The sequence below is a fragment of the Lutjanus erythropterus genome, chromosome 12 (genome assembly GCF_056507025.1).
Source record: "Lutjanus erythropterus isolate fLutEry1 chromosome 12, fLutEry1.hap2, whole genome shotgun sequence".
Taxonomy (NCBI): domain Eukaryota; kingdom Metazoa; phylum Chordata; class Actinopteri; order Lutjaniformes; family Lutjanidae; genus Lutjanus; species Lutjanus erythropterus.
This window is the reverse complement of record NC_139328.1, coordinates 29,160,690-29,180,482: the sequence shown is the minus strand read 5'-3', so window position 1 is coordinate 29,180,482 and position 19,793 is coordinate 29,160,690. Positions and strand designations below refer to the sequence as shown.

The 19,793-nt window shown below is 43.7% G+C and overlaps 1 protein-coding gene across 1 annotated transcript; it reads left to right on the top strand.

Annotated features, from left to right (window-relative positions):
• The first annotated feature begins 14,927 nt into the window (after window positions 1-14,927).
• Window positions 14,928-19,793, top strand: LOC146318172 (protocadherin-8-like). Its single transcript, XM_084733034.1, has 3 exons — window positions 14,928-17,652; window positions 18,449-18,674; window positions 18,950-19,793. Exons 1-3 carry the CDS (start codon window positions 15,187-15,189, stop codon window positions 19,300-19,302), a joined length of 3,045 nt encoding a protein of 1,014 aa, XP_084589160.1. The 5' UTR covers window positions 14,928-15,186; the 3' UTR covers window positions 19,303-19,793.

Here is a 19,793-nt window from a genome sequence, read left to right as displayed (position 1 = left end):
GAAGATTACAAGTTTCAAAATGAAAACCCACCAGACCTCTGTAGCCTGCTACTCATTTCTGATTAAGGCTACGTTAGCCGCTGCTAACATAAAGGCACGGTCCCACATATATGCCTCCATTCTGTGTGAGTGGAGGGGCCATTAAAATATTTGCTTCCAGTGGCAAAGAAAACTTGCATCAAGTTCAACTCTGGTGAACTTTGAACAGCAGCAACCAATAGTACAGACGTGTGTGACTGACCTTACTCGACTCTCTAATTTTCTTAAGCCCAGCACAGATATGACTTTTTAACAGAGAAAGAAGCAAAAAGTAAATTATAACACTTCCAGACTACCTTAAACACCACTGCACAACAGGAGTTTGTCACAGGTTGGTTTCAGTCAGCGAGATGCCACCTCAACCTCCTTGGAGATGGGTTGGGTGCTTCTGAGACTCCAGAGATGGCCTCAGGTGTGACTTGGCCCCACTTGGCAGATTACAGCTGGTAATGAAATGCAAGTCAGTGTGGCATGATTTGGCTCACCAAATTTGGTAATAGAAAAGCTCTGATAGTGAGCCAAGATGGAGATCTTTCCTTACTCAAAGTATTGAATGGACCCTCATTCTCCTCCTCCTAACCAATCTTTCTTTACTCTTCAGACCAGCAAACTGTTTTCTGTGAGCGTCACATTCTGCACTGCCCACATTCAGCACAACAAGATACCCATTTTGCCACAGCAAGATTGGTCACTGGCCTGCATCCGTGCATGTTTGACCACACCCTAGCCTCACAAGTCAGTCTCTAAATCCTTCACTCAAAGAATCTGGGCACAATCTCCTAGCTGTTGCTGCTAAAAATCGGTGGAAATAATTGGATTGGTTTCATGTAGACTGGTAACTCAAAGTCATACTGGGGTGGTGACATGCAGGCAACACGAGCCCCTAGGCTTATTCTTGCTGCAGTTTTAGCAACTACCTTGCATTTAGAAATCCTTAGATAATCAGTACGGGTCTTGTCTGGTATCATGAGGCTAGACCGTGGCCTAACACACCCAAATCTCAGATAGAACTATCTACAGTTGAGCTGCATTATGGGTAATGTAGGTGGCAGGTTTTGACAAGGAAGAAGAATGTGTTTAATTAAAAAGACAACATCTCTGGTTCTGATGCACCGATTTTACTCCTTTTGATAAAGGTAGGATCAGCTTGATTCGTCTGAGCTGTTCACAAATGCCAAAGAAGGATTGTTGATTGTCAAGTCTCATTGCCAGGACATCAGACATCAAAGTTTTAGTTTGGTAAAGCGTCTCAAGCACAGCAAAATAATGAGAAAATAATGGAATACAGACTGAGGGCTCTTCTCTACAGATGCAGACACTCCCACACACTTCTAGTGGGTCATAAATGATGACTAAAAGAAATTATGTTTCTATTAATCTATACATTGTTTTTTTTTCATGGCATGCCTTTAACTATCCACCATGCAGCACTCTTTTAATGGAACTTCTAATGTACGCTACCAAAGCACACATTAATAAAATACTGATGCAGTAACAGAATTGTGTTCTCTGGAAATCATCTTATCAGTATAAGTATTTATGTGATTGTTAAATGTATTACAAAGGAACACAGAAATAAAATATACATTTATAAAGAGAAAAAAATTGAAGATCTTTAGCCCTTTTCTAAGCCCCGTATCGTTTCTGTACAGACAGTCCCTGATCAACACCGGTATGAACGTTTTGTCTTTCTAAATATTCAGTGCAACATCCAAAGATCTATTTGTGGTTAAACTAAACTTTGATTAAACCCTCATAACTCCAAGCTCTTGATTTGGTGCCAACCCATCAATTGTCATTTATTTGCATACCACGTTCCCCCACATAAAGTGCAATTCAAAGTGCTCCGACAACAAACAGCATATGAGGCGTGAGGACTTTGACACAGCAGATCAGAGGGAACCACATCTGTGGTCCCCTGCCCAGACAGATATGCCTACTCATAAGCTGTCATCCAGCGGAAGGTCTCGAGTGGTTCGCTTCAGTAGCATCTCGTCCTGGGCAGAGTGCGACTGATCCGGGAGATCTGAAGGATGATTTTGTCCTTTAGTAGATAGCCTACTTTGGTGAGCACATTGTCTTTCCAGCTCTGCCTCATTAGCCCTCTCATGGCCTGCATGAACAATCAAGGGCTGGGCTGCTGAAATATTGATTAGCTCTATAGTGAGCAGGGAGATACTTTTGGTACGAGGCATTTGGTGCATATAGACTATTTGTTGAATATAGTTATTTGTCTTCTGTGGCTGTTTACTCCCAGGGGAAAAGAATGCCTTCCCTTCAAAGTCTTGCAGAGAGGACACACTGATCGCATAATGCTGTGGTTGTGTGTGTAGCTTGTGTACTGTACGTGTGGGTGTGCGTGGTGTCCCCTCATATTTTGCGTTGTTTTATATGAGGCATGTGCTGTTACGTTCAAAGAGAATTATATAGTATTGTTTATGGAGGGTGACTCCATAAACAGGGGAGCTTTAATGCTCTGCAAGAGAGGAACCGCACCGCCGAGTTTACTGCCAGCTGGACTCATGTTACCTGTACAATCCTCTTTAGTCACATTAATATAGCCCTGTGCCATCCTCTATATAGCACTGCGGGGACTTGAAACAGCAAGCAAAAGTAGAGAAATCGAGAGAAAAAGAGGGAAAAGGTAAGATGGAAGAGGAGTGGGAGAGGAGATAAGAGAGAGGAATTACAAAGTAAGTGAGAGTGGGAGTTCTGTTGCCTATCAAATAGGCAAGTTTAAGAAGCGTTTCCACCTTGGCTGCTTAATGCACTCTGATTGTCTTGTGTGACTCATAGAGTCTATAAAGTAGGTTAGTGGGTTATTGCTTAAAGTTAAAGAGCTAATAAGCCTCAGAATGTTTTTATTCATGATGGGAATCATTCGGCGGCAGAGAAGCCTGTCGCAAAGTTTATCTATGATAATGAAATGTATCATTAACGATAAGATGCTTTATGCCCACACAGCCAAAAAAATGACTTATTTGTTTAACGGGCTGCAGATGAAAATCTTTGATCTTATCAGGAGCATTTTAAGTCTCTGATCAGTTTAAAGAAGATATTTCAGCAGAGCAGTGCCTCGCATTTTGACAAATGTAACAGTTCACAGCCTGTTAAAATCTAGGATCTGACACAAGACCAGGAAGCTATTCAGTAAGGGGTAAAGATAAAACATGCTGACTGTTAACATGTGACTTATGTTAGACCATGCTTAGTTCATGTGATGATACCCAACCCTGCTCTGTTCACTGACAGTGAGAAATTGTTGAAACAGACTGTATTAAACATGGATATAATCTCAGTGACGTCACACATGGGTTTCTGAAGAGCAGTGGGGTGGCTCAGGCCATCGCCGTCTTAACAGTCCCTCACTCCGCTAAACCCCTGGCTACACCAAAAATGGTTAAAAGAGGTTAAGTGTGAGTGGAGCAGAGGAAGTGGCTACCTAGCAGCTAGCCATATGTGATGGTATCCACCTGTCACTCAAGGGGATTGATCAGGGGTGTCGATGGGGATTGACTCGGGGGTCTGTGGGGATTAAGTTAACTTCAAGTGGCCATTTGAGGAACTGCAAGTTTTGGCTCTTCCACACTGACTTTATTTTCAGCTTTGGAGGTTGCTTCTTGGGCTGAAGCCCCAAAAAACTAGTCAGTGGACCTTTGAGCTGGGATTAATTTGCTGTCATGTATTTTGCCAATAGCCATGAATTAACTTGCTCAAACACATACTACAGCAATCAATCAACAAGAGGAAGAGTTAGCTAGGAGCTCTGTGAAGCTGTACTTTGGCACAGTGGGGCTTAGAGCTAAATGCTAATATCAGTGTGCTAGCATGCGCACAATGACAGTGCTAACATGCTGATGTGAAACATATAATGTTTACTCTGTGCTATGTGCACCACATCTGTCTCAGCATGCTAACATTTAATAATTGACATCAAACACAAAGTATTGCTGATGGGAATGTCGTTAGTTTGCAGATATTTCTGACACATGTATGCTGTGTGTATGAGCCTGCAAATGGCTGACAGTTTTAAACTGTGTTCTCTTGTCTCTGGATCCTGAACTCAGCACCTCCCAAGACAATTGTGATCATTTCAAAGAAACACAAACATGCCAGATGTTATTTTCTGATTGTTTCACGGCAGTTACATTCTAAAGTTCAAATAAACATAACCTCACTGCCACACAATGCCTGGTTTTGTGTGAATACAGCTTAAGTGATCCTCAGTCTCTGCCTGCATGTATGTGTGTAATATACCTTCTGCAGCTCTCACAGACAGAGAGCAGAAGAAAGAGACAGAGAATGTGATATAACCATTGATCACTACAGTTCTGACTGAATTGACTGAGGGTGACACTGCTACCAAACAGGCTGAAGCTCCCAAACACAGCAAAATATGAGAAAAGAAGAAAGTTCAAGCAGAGGAGAAGGTCTGTGTACATACAGACATCAACCACCACATACTTTTAGTAGGTCATAAGTGATGAATTGTTTATATAAAGGGATTAGGAGTCTATGTATGGCCTGTTTTAGGAAAAATCATGCATAGTATGGCTTTAACCACAAATATCATCCTCACAGTGGCACTTGGGGAAAAGCTGGAGATGGCCAAAGTCAGTAGTATACATGCTGTACACTAATTTGTCCCAATAAATCTAGTGGATGTTTCTCTTATTAAATAAAATGTTTGACCTGTTGGTGGCACTAGGCCTATAAAATCAAATTATGACCAAATTCACTAGGATTCATCCATTGGGAACCATCAGTATCTGCATCAAATTCCATGACGATCCAATCAGTAGTTGTTGAGATATCTTAGTCTGGACCAAAGTGGTGGATTGAAAGACTCACATTGCTATCATAGAGCCATACTGCTAATGTGGCTGAAAAACTGTCTTTTTTTCTTTTCTTTTTTCTTGTAGCTAAAAAAAACTGTGACCAGAACTTTTTCAGAGTTAATTTTCCAGTGACTGTGTCACACTTTGTCAGCTCTAAATAACTATGTGTGATAAAGCTGATCTGTCTCTGGAGCAGCTGTTAAAAGTTTTAAAAGTGTTACTTTAATCCTCTTAAATAAACATTGATCTAATGCTTAGAGTTTAGCTGTATATTTGTCTTTCATGCAGTGATGCAGTGTGTTATGTTAATGCTGTCTACAAGATAACAAAGTTCTCATCACAAGGACGTTAAGTGAACCATTTGGCCAGTAAAAGTCTTCCCTATAGATTCCTATAAGAGTCAGACAAAGTCTCATTGATTGATGATTTATCACAGCCTACTATATAACCAACCTGCCTCTGGCTACATCAACACCACACATCAGATGCAGCTCATCTGCAGGCTGCTGCCAGTTTTTTTTTAAATGCACATGGACCATGCAGGGGGAGAGAGGAAGGGGCGACATAACTTCACATGAGTGATATGCAGACGTCTGCCGTTCTCTCCCTCCATGCTTCTCTTAACTCATCCACCCCCATCTGTTCTTCCAAAGCACAACGCAATCTGGCACAGTGCAACCATCAGGTGCACACACACACACACACACACACACACACACACACACAGAGCCCTGGAGCCTTTCAGTATCTCACGCACTAACTTTTAGTCTTTGAAATAAGGAAAAAAGGCTAAAACTTGTACTCACAGAACATCTTCTAAAGTTAATATGAGCATACTTGTACTTTTTTTGGCTTTAATTAAAAGTATATTTAAAGTGGACTTTTTAGTACTTTCAATGTACTAAAAATAAATATTGTAATTCCTCAATAGCCTACTAAAATTGGTATTTCAGTGTACTTACAAGGTTTACTTGCTTTTAACTAAGCACTTGCATGCGCATCCCAATGCATCATGGCTGTCTTGCATATCCTGCATCCATCTGGAGATGGTTGTGCTTGATGATTGTCCTCAGAAAATTAACACGAACACAAACGCGTGGTTAAACAGCCTAAATTGTACATTAGTGTGTTTAAAAGGTTTACTAAATTGCAGATATATCAACATAGTGTTAAGTTAGTTTACTTTTGAAAATGATAATTATTTCCTTCCTAAGTTCTTTGTACAGTATGCTTTATTTAAGTGTACTTATTTAAGTATGCTTAGAGTGCACTTGAAGTGTAAGTTTAACTAAAGCTGTAAGTCAATTTATTTTGGAAAAGTAGCACAAACAAAGTAAACTTTAATTACATTAGTCAAGCATGTATATTAGTAGATACACAGCCATATACTGTAAGTGACTGTAACTGTAACTGTAAAAGATCACATCGTTTATTTTACTTTTTGTTTTGAATCATTACAAAAGTATCTCAGTTTCTTTTTATATTAAGGCAACTTCAAATTTTAAGGCAGCCACAACTTTTTACAGTTAAAACATTTCTTTACATTGTATTTGAAGTTGTTCCACTTTAGCACGTTTTACAAATTGATTGAACTAAAACACCAAAATAGCAAACTTCAGGTTAACTGATCATCAAGACACTTGAAGTTTACTGGTGATTAGTCTGACAGTGTATTTTCACCAGCGCAGACACAAGCCACTAATTCTTTCCAACCGATGCTCCCACTACCACACTGACTGAGGCGGAGGCCAAAGTTGGTCCCGTGTACCTCCCATATATATCGTCCCTTTATTCAGGCCTGATGTGTGAATCTTTATGCGCGCTCCTCCTGACCCTAACCTCCCCTCAATCCAGAATGCCGGTGATGGAAACAGCTCCGGACAAAAGCGGATGAGACTCAAAAGCAGTGAAAGGAAGACTGAGAGGGGAGGTGGGAGGGGTTTGGAGGGAAAACGGGTCTACGAGCCTTTAAATCATCATTGGAAACTCATTAGAAAGCTGGCGGGGCCGGGCGGAGACGGCCGCACAGATTGCGCGCTCCCGAGCACAATGCCGGTAATGAAGTGGAAGCTAGGAGGGAGTGTCCCGGCACAGATTTCTTTGCACTAGTTACTCCTCTGGCCCTAAAGTTTCCCCACAATCTGTGTATGGGGGTGTAAAAAGCTGCATTCATGAGATGTTAAGCGCTTTGTTTGTCGGGAGGAATTTATTCAAAGTGTTGCAGCTATCAGCGACAGATGGGATGGAAGGTGATGGATCGGAGCAGAAGTTAACTAAGAGAAAAAGAGATGCAGAAAAGAGGATAAATGTTTAATGTAACTGGACGTTATCAATCTGGTGGCATTCTGGTGCCAGTTCGTGCCTGCTGCTCCATCACATCACTGCCTGTTGCAGCATCACATGTATTGGTCCCCTGCTGGCGCAGGCAGAATGCAAAACAGCCAACCGACACGTCTATTAATTACACTGTTTTTCTTAAAACAAGACTATTTACACCGCAGTTTGCTGCAGTTTCATCCAAACGTCTTTGATTAAGGCCCATTAATCATTTAACAAGTCCATGGCACTAATTTAGGGTCTGTAAGAAAATCATTAGGGGAGAGTTTTGTGATTTTTCTTTTGGATAAAGGTTGAATTTTTGGCCTTTTACAGGTCAGTTTTTATCAATAAACTGATACAGATATATGCCAATATCAGCTGGCAATTTTATCAGTGCCGATATTTATTGTGCATCCTTGTCAATTAATCATATGAAATATCAGAAAATAATGACAACTCATCACAACTGCCCAGATCGAGGTGAAATATTCAGATGTCTTGTTTTGTAGGACCAACTCAGAAGGAACAGAAGGCGGGGGGGGGGGGGGGGTGATTGCCCCCCAGTGGCCCCATGTTTGAAAAAATGCTGCAAAAGTGCCCTCTTGGTTGTCCCTGAGGTAGATAAAAAGTACTCTGTATGGTGTCCTTCCAGTAGACAAAATGTGATTAAGTGGACAAAGAGGACAATAACTGCTTATTTTAGGTTACAGTTTTTAGGGCTTTATCCTGTCCGATGCAAGCCATAAGCCGCGTATCTCCTGAAATAGTGATTTCAAATTTAAATTGTTCCTTCATGTGTTAAGAAATTTAGAGATACATGATTCCCATAGGACAGCAACAATGCTGCAAACATATGTCGACCTTTATGATGAATTGCTGTAGTTAAACCAATGGTTTATCTAACAGGTTGATCATGGCTGGACTATGAAGACTTAACTATCATCGAACATAAAATTAAAAGATCATTAGAGGAGATTCCTTAAGACAAAATCCTCTCAAACTGGAGTCCATGGTCTGATGTGCATCTGTTGCATATAGCATATTATGCCTTTCAGGTTTTGAATGCAAGACTTGTGACACGGTATGAGTACACAGTACACTGTTCACAGTGTGTATAGGCACTTCTATTCATGTAAATGTAAACTTAAACTTAATACTTCTTCCACCACTTATAGAAACTTAGAAAAACAAATTTTATGACAGGACAAGACAAGATATGATTTATTGATCCCACACCAGGGAAGATACACACATAACACCAGCTATATATACTACATAAGCCTTGAAATAATCTCAATTAAATAAATCTCTCTATATATAACTATATATAACTATACACAAACTGTATACATTATCCACCTTCCACTCATAACAACATTTTGTTACTAATACTACATACTTCTACTTTCAGTTTTGAATGCAAGACTTGACAGTATTTTCACAATGTACTTTTGCTGACATAAACATGACTAAATACTTCTTCCATCACTGCTCAATATGTAGGAAAAAGTTATAGAAAAACTTTTAAGATAAGATTTATTTATCCCACACAAGGGAAAAGTCACTTATTACAGCAGCTATATATGTATATGCCAGTAGTTACATTGAACCCAAAGATATTCAGTTTAATATAATATAAAATATTACTGTCATGATTAATCGATTATCAGAATATATATTTGTTGTTTAAGTTCTTCTTTTTTTATTGTGAGGTTACATGACCCACATAGCATTTCACTTACATGGGGCAAGTGGGAAATCCTTCACTCCTCACAACACAAATATATACAGAAACAAACACACACATGCACGCACACACACACACACACACACACACACACACACACACACACACACAATGTACTATATAGCTTTCACTTATATAAATATGCAGGATAAACAAGTTAAGTTAGCACTCTGAGTCCATAAGATACAGAATTTAACATTTTCTATACCAAACAATGTACTATTTGTGAAGGGTTATGACCTTAACACGAGTGCCAGCCTTGAGTCTCTCTCTCTCTCTATATATATATATATATTATCTTGTGAGGGCCACACATAGAGGCCTAATTAACCTGTACACCACTTGAACATGTATTCAATTTTCGATAAGAGTTCGAGGATAATGCAGGTTGAATGGGTGCATCAGTGAAGTGCGATCCTCTAAACAGGGGCCGTGACACAAGTTTCTCAAGTGTTGCACTCTGGCGCTGATGGGCGCATTCACTCCTAATCATTTTCATCAATAGTGTGGAGGATGAGGCCATTACGCAGACAAGACGAGCCCTGGAGTGCGCTTCTCCGGTGGAGAGGCGATAATTGGATAATTAGTGCTGGGAACCAATTAGGACTCTGTGCTTGTGATGGCACGCGAGTTAAGCAAAGGTTAGCTGGGAGGAGGGGGGGGAGGGGGGTGATCGATTATCTTAGACACCCCCCCCCCTTCTCCATCCCTCCTTTCTCACCCTCCTGCTCCCTCTCCCCACTTTCTCCTTCCACCGCTTATCTGCTGGACAAAAGAGACTAAATCGCCTATTTCCATCTCAATGAGTTAAGCCCCAACAAGAGGCAGGGATCGGGCGACCGGCTTCAGACCCCAAATACCCGACGATCACTAGAGCAAATGGGAGCACAATGCAGGAGAGAAGAAAGAAAGGGAGTGGAGGGAGGTGGAGGAGGGGGATCCTCTAAAGATATATTTATATATGTTAAAGAAAATGCTAATATGGCCCGTGAAGAAAAGAGGGGATTTCACGAGACTCTCCCTAATTCTGCTATTGTTCAACTCGCGTGCAGACGGGCGAGATTGACACGGTGATCACGTGAGAGAATTATTTTTTTTAGGTGTGTGTGTCCTTCAGATGACAGCTTTGCTTTTTTTGGAAGAGGAGGGTGGGGGTGCAAAAAAAAAAAAAAAAACCGTCAAACATGGCAAGAAAGTCTCTCTGTCTTTTTACCTTCAGAGAGTTTAATCCGCGAGGCGAGACTCAACATAGTGTAATTTGCTTTTGATTGCTCTGTTTGTCCGTGTGTGTCTGTGTGTGTGTGTGAATGCTGAGCTGCTGTGTACTCTAAACACAAAAAAGAAATGAGAATAAACACGGTGATTCTCACACGGCCACACAGTGAGCACATTATTATCACTGTGCTTCAATAGAGCCGCTCTGCCGCCAAGACTGGGCTCCGTCTACACAATGTAACACAATGAAACAAGGATCAGACTTTATGTTGCTGTTGCAACAGAATCATCAGTGATCTCATCCTGCTACTTTGCCTTTATAAACCATCTACTAATGCTTTATATATCAGTTACATAACCATTAATAAGAACACATTTGCAGGGTTGCCAGACTGTGAAAAATACCTTTGGCTGGTGTTTATCATTTCTACTTTGTTATACAGCATTTATGAATGTTGACAGTGCATTAATAACAGCTTTATAGGTTGTTAAATTTTTGTGGTTGTTGTTCAGATGGTCTGCAACCCTTTTCTAGAAATGGACAAAATTTGGACAAAACTTACACATTTACTTGTGAAAGGTCCAGTGTGTAAGATTTATGGGGATTTACTGGATGTGTATGGCAGAAATGAATATAGTATTCCTAAGAATTCAGTTGTTTTGTTTCCTTTGAATGCCATTTATATCTACAAATAGTGCAGGTCCTCTTCATTAACTAACTTTGGGTTTAGCTTATGCTAACTCAGATGGAATAAAATGATTCAATCATGTAGCACTTGTGGACTTTCCGAATGTTATTGGGCCAGACATGTCCAATTCTGAAAGCAAACGTGTCATTTTGCAAATGCTTAGATGCTTAAAAAATGTATCTACCACTTTACAGACACTTCTTTCACAATGGAAGGCTATGGGGGGAAAAAGTCTTTTTGGGCTCACGTGACAGTTGTGTCATTATGTCAAATTGGCTTCAGAGCCTGGTTCTCTTCATAGATGTATTGTAATGAAATAGACAGTGGATGCGAAGATGGCGAGATGAGAGTTGTCCACCTAGCACACAAGCCAAAAAAGTTTTCTAGCTTCCAGGTTGAGTTCCTGGTTATACAGCCCACTGAATATACACAGTAGTGTTTAAGTTTAAATTTAAGAGTTCCTGCTCAGCCTGTAGACTTTATGTTGTGATGACATTACAGATTTTTAAATGGCTTCTTTTTGGCTCGAGAAAAGTTTTACAAATATAGAAAGTCCATGGATCAAATGTTCATAGCAGAAAGAGTGATAGTGTTCCTATTATAGTGGTGGCCTGTGAAGGAAAATGCTTTTTGGGTCGGTGGAGTGGCCACTGGAAAAAATTGGTGGCAAGGCTGAGCGGCAAAGCCCTGACTAATTCTACAATGAGTCTATGGTCCTCTTACACAAAGGTTGCTATGTTGCACCACCATTTTTCTACAGTGGCCCAGAATGTACAAATCAAACATTGGTTCTAAATGTGGCCTTTCACATTTTGCGCGATCAGTGCAGGTTCTTCTTAACACCTTGGAAGAAAGAAGTGACACATGGTGTAGATGGCACTACAGGCTCTGTTATACTCACAAACAGGGGCATATGTACAGCTGTGGACACCTCTTTGCTTTGTGTAAACTACCTTCTGGAGTCCTTGGAGGATACGTTCAACATGTGCACACTTAGCCAAATGGACAAGTTTGCAAACAGATCCGCGTGGTCACAACTAATTGGGAGTACATGGATCTCTGTACAGAATTTACGCATACACCCTCTGATGATGAGATTTATGTTTCATGGACCCTAGCAGACTCTTGCACAATCACAGATATGGAAAGTATAATACTGTCTTAAATTTGTTTGTCCTTTAAGGGACCGTACAAAAATCACTGAGGTGGTGAGTGGGGCTGAACCTTACATTTCAGTTTTCTGACCCCTCTCTCCCCCCTAAAAAATTTCCTACAGTCCCTAAATGTTAATTCAGTCCAATCAATAGATCAATCAATCAATTAAATGGATTTCCCACAACCATGGTAACCCAAAAGTTGTTATTAATAGTGGACTGTACCTGACCTATAAAGCAAAGTAAATGATTAATTAATCATTAATAACCCAAGTGACAACTCATTAAGTCTTTGTAAAGGAACCTGACTGGAAAGTGGTACTGATATTTCTATAACCTCTTATAAGTGCTGATAGTTTGACTGTAATGTCCTTAATGACCCACAGGATGATGTCCCCTTATAGTTTAGGACAGGCCTGACTGTGTCTAACTACGCAAGCTGCTTGACTAGATGATGTCAATTCAGGTGTCTCCTATTTGACTTTCAGTGGCAGATGGGTTCTTTATAGAACATGCCAACTGATATTAGCTTCTACTGCAAGGCAAGTGTTGCCCCTGAAAAAGCTGTGTGTGTGTGTGTGTGTGTGTGTGTGTGTGTGTGTGTGTGTGTGTGTGTGTGTGTGTGTGTGAGGAGGGGTGAAGAAAGAAGAGAGGGAAAGAGAGTCCAATGGGAAGAATGAGAAAATCTCTTAAAGAACCGTGACGGGGCCCCGGTCGTTCTCTAAATGTATTTTAATAGGAGGGCCCCTGATGTCCAGGCCAATTCATCTCCCATCTCCCCGCAATGAAAGGAGTCGTGGCCGGGGCCGGGGCAGGTCTGAGGGAAGAGGAGGAGGGGGGGTGGGATGGGGATGGAGGGATGGTACAAAGGCTGCATGTGGCTTTGGCTCATTATGCTGCAGTTAGGCGGAGGGCTGCAGGGAGGCAGCGGGGGTTAGGGTCCCTACAGACCAGCTCAGGGGCCACAATACCGGCATGGACGGCTGCAAAGGGAGACCCTGCATGCCATTATCCCGCTGCTGCTAACGAGGGCTTCATACGCCTTTGATATAATCTCACTATTGAAATCCTGATAAATCCCCCCTGCGTTTACAGCCAAATCCCATTCGTAACGGGTTCATGGAAGGCTGCGTGAGTGTGTGTGTGTGAGTGTGTGTGTCGTCTTCACCTGCGCCTCTCTGTTCTGGCAGGCGAGGCCACGGAGAGTCGCATGTTAAACCGGGCCGTTACACCGGCTTTAATTAAAAAATCTCTCTGGCGCACGAGACATCTCGTGAGCCGATCTGAGCTGAGACTAAATTAGAATAAAATCAATGTTTAAGTGGATATAGTCCTTTTCCAGCCTCAGATATGATCTGATAGGCAAACAATTACTGGATTACAACACACTGGGGGGATGAATAATAGAAGACAGAGCAAATTTATGGAATTTATTAATGAGAATAAAATGATGCCATTACCACCAGTTACACCACATTCTTTTGGATCTCCAGCTCTGCTATTATTCAGCGTGTTAAGCTGTCTCAGCATTATGAGACAATCATAAGTCCATTATATGAAATCTTATCTGTCTGGGTGAGTGGATCAGGGCAGTCTGAGGCTGGAGAGAAGGACGAATCACTTCATACTGTCTGGTCTTTATTTGTCATTTCAGCCATATACAGGTGAAACAATGTGAGATGCTTCATAAGAGGACCAAGTATGATTACACGAAACTAGACAGGAATACATAAAGTGCATTTAGTGTGCAACCCAGTGCCTGACTGATACTGGATTTCTGGGGCAGATGCCAATAAAAAACCTGATGTCAATATATAGTTGATATTCTTTAGGCAGAATATTAAAAAATAGCAATTTCATCAAATAAGTATATCAAACAATTGTGACACAGATATGCTATGAAGGCAGGATATTTTAAAGTTAAACAATAATATTTATTGCCCAAAATGATGTCAGGGCACTAAACCTGCAAACGTTCACCATTATTTTTAATACTTATAAATAAAAATCAATAAAAACACAAGTAAAGCAAAATATATGTAGATATTAAGTCTGAAATAAGCAAAAATAATCAAGAATGCTGTCTATAACAAAAAAACTATCTGCATTATGTTCTGTTTAAAACAACAGCAACAAAAGCTTTCATACTGGCGCATACTGAACAACATATATGCAGATACCAATATACTGTAGACCAATATAGCTGTGGCAGGCCAATATCTGAGTGCGTTTCCCTGGTCTGGGTCACAGACAGAGCAAGATTAAGCAAAAAATACTGGATTGTGTTGAATAATTGCTAAAACAGTGCAAAGTTTAAACCCTGTTAAACATACTACTGCTGCTTTAAGTGCAAATGCTGCGAAAACTGTGCAAATTTGCAAGAGGTAACAATATAACAGTTATAAGGTGTTGCAGGTGTGAACCTGTAGGCAGAACTGTTGTGAATGTGATGAAGGTATTTTCCTGTGAGGTGGAGGTCAGTGGGACACTCAGCCTGCCAGTGGCTGCTTTCACTCCAGTGGGTTACACAGGACACGTGCGTGGGGATCCAGCTTCACCGTGTTTAAGCATAAATCTCTCCATAGGGTGAAGCATCCTGAACACATACTCCTATTCAAATGCTTTGTCCTCTAGCTCAGGGACACTGCGCATCTTTCGCTGTGCTCCCCCCCATGTGCCGGTGCGCAGACTCATTTAACAGCCCGAGGAACATAAACAAGCAACGGAAACTATAGCTGTATTAAATCAAGCCCCGCGTTTAGCCCACATATTGGGTGCCAAGTTTCTCCGCACAATCCAGGAATCTCTAAACAGGGTTTAGAGGTCTTTCAGAAGTCCCCCTTTTTTTTCCCCTCTCAAAGCTCGGATTGGTCACAGTGCGGCTCATTTGCATGCCTCGCCGTATAAACCCTCCTGCAGACACTGCAGCCCTCTTGCGCTGAGAGAGCAGCACACCTCCAGTAGAGAGAGAGGGAGAGAGAGAGAGGAGAGCGCATCCAGAGTGCGCATTGAAAGACATATGGAATATTTATTATTACAGGCTTTATAGAGAGAATAAACAGCTCCGGAGAGTGGACAGGAGCGGGGGAGGAAGAGCTTTCTGCAGGTGCGTTTTGTTCAAACTTTAACTCGGACTCTGTGAGGACACTTTGAATTTCAGATTATTTTGGAGTGAAGGTGTCAAGATGGGAGGAACAGGGTGGAACGGGCTGTTGGTGCTACTGTGCGTCTTTTTGGCGAGCCTGTCTGCTGTCACACAAGGAAAGACGGTGAAATATCAGACATTTGAGGAAGACGCACCGGGGACAGTGATTGGAAACTTGGCCAAGGACATCTCCTCCAGCGGCTCCTCCTCGGGGGGCTCCAGGACCAATTTCAGGATGATGAAACAGTTCAACTCCTCTTTCATCCGTCTGAGGGAGAGCGACGGGCAGCTGACCATCGGGGAGAGGATCGACAGGGAGCGCATCTGCAAACACACCCTGCACTGCCTCATCGCTTTCGACGTGGTCAGCTTCTCCAAAGAGCAGTTCAAACTCATCCACGTAGAGGTGGAGGTCAAGGACATCAACGACAACTCCCCCGAGTTCCCCCGGAAAGAGTCGAGTCTGGAGATCTCAGAGAACACCGCGGTGGGGACGCGGATCCCGCTGGACTTCGCCGTGGATGACGATGTAGGGGTGAACTACATCCAGAGCTATCAGATATCCGTCAACAGCCACTTTTCCATCGACGTGCTCAGCAGGGCCGACGGGGTTAAATATGCGGAGCTGGTGCTCATGAAGGAGCTGGACCGGGAGACGCAGGCTACTTACGCACTGGAGCTGGTCGCTATGGACGGCGGCAACCCGTCCCGCACCGGGACGACGCGCATCAACGTCAAGGTGAAAGACTACAACGACAACAGTCCGGTGTTTGACCGGAACAGCTTCTCCGTGGATCTGCCCGAGGACGCACCGGTGGGTTCGCTCCTGCTGGACCTGAACGCCGAGGACCCGGACGAGGGGCTGAACGGAGAGGTGGTGTACGGGTTCGGGAACCAGGTGCCCACAGAGATCCGACAGCTGTTCAGAGTGGACCGGAAGACCGGACGGCTCACTCTGGAGAGCCCAATCGACTTTGAAAGTAAGAACACGTACGAGTTCGACGTCCAGGCCACCGACCTGGGTCCGAACCCGAGCCCGGCTATCTGTAAAATCGTAGTGCAGGTGCAGGACGTTAACGACAACGCACCAGAGATCTCCATCACTCCCATGACGTCCATCACAGCAGGGATCGCGTACATCACGGAGGCGGCGGCTAGAGAGAGTTTCGTGGCTCTGGTGAGCACCTCGGACCGGGACTCGGGCGCTAACGGACAGGTGCACTGTACCCTGTACGGACACGACCACTTCAGACTGCAGCAGGCGTACGAGGACAGCTTCATGATCGTGAGCACCAGCCCGTTAGACCGCGAGAAAATCCCAGAATACAACCTGACAGTGGTGGCGGAGGACCTGGGCTCGCCCCCCTTCAGGACCATCACTCAGTACACCATCAGACTGACGGATGAGAACGACAACGCTCCGGTGTTCAGTAAACCTGTGTACGAGGTGGCAGTGGTGGAGAACAACGCACCTGGCGCGTACATCACCACGGTGGTGGCGCGGGACATGGACATGGGGTCAAACGGGAAGGTCAGCTACAAACTAGCGGACACGTACTTCATGGGCTCTCCTATCTCCACCTTCGTGTCTCTGGACCCCGCCAGCGGTTCTCTTTACGCGCTCCGGAGCTTCAACTACGAGGTGATGAAGCAGCTGGAGCTCCGCATCACGGCCAGTGACGGCGGCTCTCCACCTCTGTCCGGCAGCGCTAACGTCTACGTGAGGATAGTGGACCAGAACGATAACGCCCCGGTCATCACGCAGCCCGCTCTCAACAACGGCTCCGCTGAAGTCCTCCTGCCCCGGGACGCACCGAGCGGCTACGTCATCACGCGGGTGGAGGCGCGGGACGCTGATGAGGGCGTGAACTCGGAGCTGTCCTATGGGCTGGCCACCGGTGAGCCCTCCGTGTTCTCTGTCAACAAAGCCACCGGGGAGATCTACCTGAACCAGGTGCTCAGCCACGACGTGGACGAGACCCTGAGCGTGACCGTGACGGTGAGCGACAACGGGCGGCCGGCGCTCACCTCCACCGCCACGCTCCACTTCCTCATCATCGCGGGCTCCCCGCCGAGCGACAGGACCGTGTACCAGCCGGGCGGCAGCGGGGACGAGGTGACCGCGCAGTGGGACCTGTCCGTGGTGATTATCGTCGTCCTGGCGGGGAGCTGCACCCTCCTGCTGCTCGCCATCATCCTCATCGCTACCACCTGCAACCGGCGCAAGCGCGACAAGAGCGGAGAGGAAGACAGTGACTCCTACGGGGAGAAGGGCACGCTGGAGAGGGGCAGCAGGAGCCACGTGGTGGACAACCCGCTCCTGCCACTGCACGGGGCCGGAGCAGGGGCGGCCTTTGATGGGCACTCCTACAGCAGCCAGCCCGGCGGGTTCACCTCTGCTCACCCTGGGGGCAGCGACATGTGCTCAGCCTCAGAGGACGGCAGCGAGGTGCCCTGCGTGTATGACTCAGACAGCAACAGCAAGCTCCGAGGGAATAAACACGAGGTGAGAGAGAGAGGCACCTTTGGGACACTGTGCTCAGAAGGGGCGGGGTGGGGTAGGGCTGGGCAATATGGGCAAGATCAAATATTACCATATATTTTACCAAATGTTCAATATTGCAAGGATGTTTTCAAAAAACATCAACACAATGAGATAATCATCATTAATGTGGACATAATGACTAAGTGTGTAAAGACAAATAATAGTAGAGCTGAAACGTCTGGGAAATTAAGGAAATGACATCACTTTACTGTAATGCAGCCTTTAAACTCAAGAAAAGGCAACACTACTCTCCTTGAATGAACTTAATTAAATCAAGGAAAGAATTTCCACATGATTGAATAGTTTTCTTTAAATATTAAGCAATTCTGTTGGTCCAACTTAATGTTCTCGAGCTTTGTCAGTTTATTGGGGTTAATGTAACTTGTTTACCTGGGTTGGGTCTAACTTAATCTAATGAGGTTGGTCCAACTCATTTTACAGCAGTGAAATCACAGTAGCAAATGAAGTTGATCCACTCTAAGTTAAGTTGGGTCATCAGAATAACTTGATCCTGAAAGAAAGCAATTCAATCACATGGGAGTACTTTCCATGATTTAATTAAATTGATTCAAAGAATAACTTTTGACAACAAACATGCATAACACAATATAACAATATCCAAAAAGACATATCACAATATCAACATAACATCCAGCCCTAGATGGCACACACCAATGAGCAATCTGCAATGGTCTCCTCCAACAGACACTAACCTCTCTCTCTCTCTCTCTCTCTCTCTTCTCTCTCTTCCCTGCAGGGCTACTCCACCCTGCCCGGCTATGGGAACGGCAAAGAGGCGGTGAGGCCCATCACCATCTGGAAGGGCAACTCTTACACCACCATCTCTGCCAGAGACCCAGCTTTCAGCGGCAAAGACAGCGGCAAGGGGGACAGTGACTTCAATGACAGCGACAGTGATGTCAGCGGGGACACCGGCCTGAAGAAAGACGGGGCAGTGGTTCCTCCAATGGGCGGCCAAAATGGTAAGGACAATGGTAAACAGAACTTTTTTCACAGCAGCAGTTTTGGCATGAGAGTGAACACAGGTGTTACCATTGATACTAATTAAGGTGCTGTTACGTCCAGGTCATTAGGCCTTAATTAGTATCATTGGTAACACCTGTGTTCACTCCTTCAAATCAATATGGCTGCCATGAAAAAGGTCTCTTTGAATGGCTGTATGTACAAAATGATGTGTCTCAGATGTTACACTTTGATTCTAAATCTAACCCCACCCTCTTTTCTCCATGTCTTCCAGCTCTGTGGGCCTGCACCAGCGAATGTAAGGTCCTGGGTCACTCGGACCGCTGCTGGAGCCCCACGGCGGTGAGAGCCAACGCGGCGCCCTCTCCTGCCCCGACCCTGTCCTCCTTCAGCAGCCTGTCCAAGACGGCGTCCCTGCCCCGGGACCCCCACCGCAGGGACAACTACTACCAGGCCCACATCCCTAAAACAGTGGGGCTCCAGAGCGTGTACGAGAAGGTGCTGCACAGGGAGTACGACTACGTCCTGGTCACCCCACCCAGGCCTGTGAGGGTGCAGGAGATCAGCGACATAACCCTGCCCGTTTACACCCCAACCCCAACACACTGTCCCAACAATGACGTCTAAAAAAAAGACACACACTTAAGCTCACACTCAAAGAAATGTACAGTGTATTCAAAATTTTAATTTATGATTCAATGACAATGAGAAAAATGTACATTTTGAACTTATTTGTTGCTGTGGAGAGTTTATATCCTAATATTTGTGTTTTATTGTTAAAAAATGCCACATTTGATGCCCATTCAATCACTTTGAGACATTTTGTTGGACATGAAGTGTATTATATGCAAGTTTTGTACATACAGAGATTTTATTTTTATAAAAGTAATAATTAAGCAAAGATATGTAAATATGAATTGTAATTATTGATCTTTAAGCACGCTTGACTATTTAAAATGGCCCCAGAAACTGTGCAGTTTGAGGAGCCGGTGACCCCACAAATGTATCAAGTTGATAAATAATTATGTATGATCTTATTTGAATGCAATAATAAGTGAGTGTACAGATTTTTTTCTATCATCACAATATTCTGAGAGAAAATAAACTTTGAAATACAA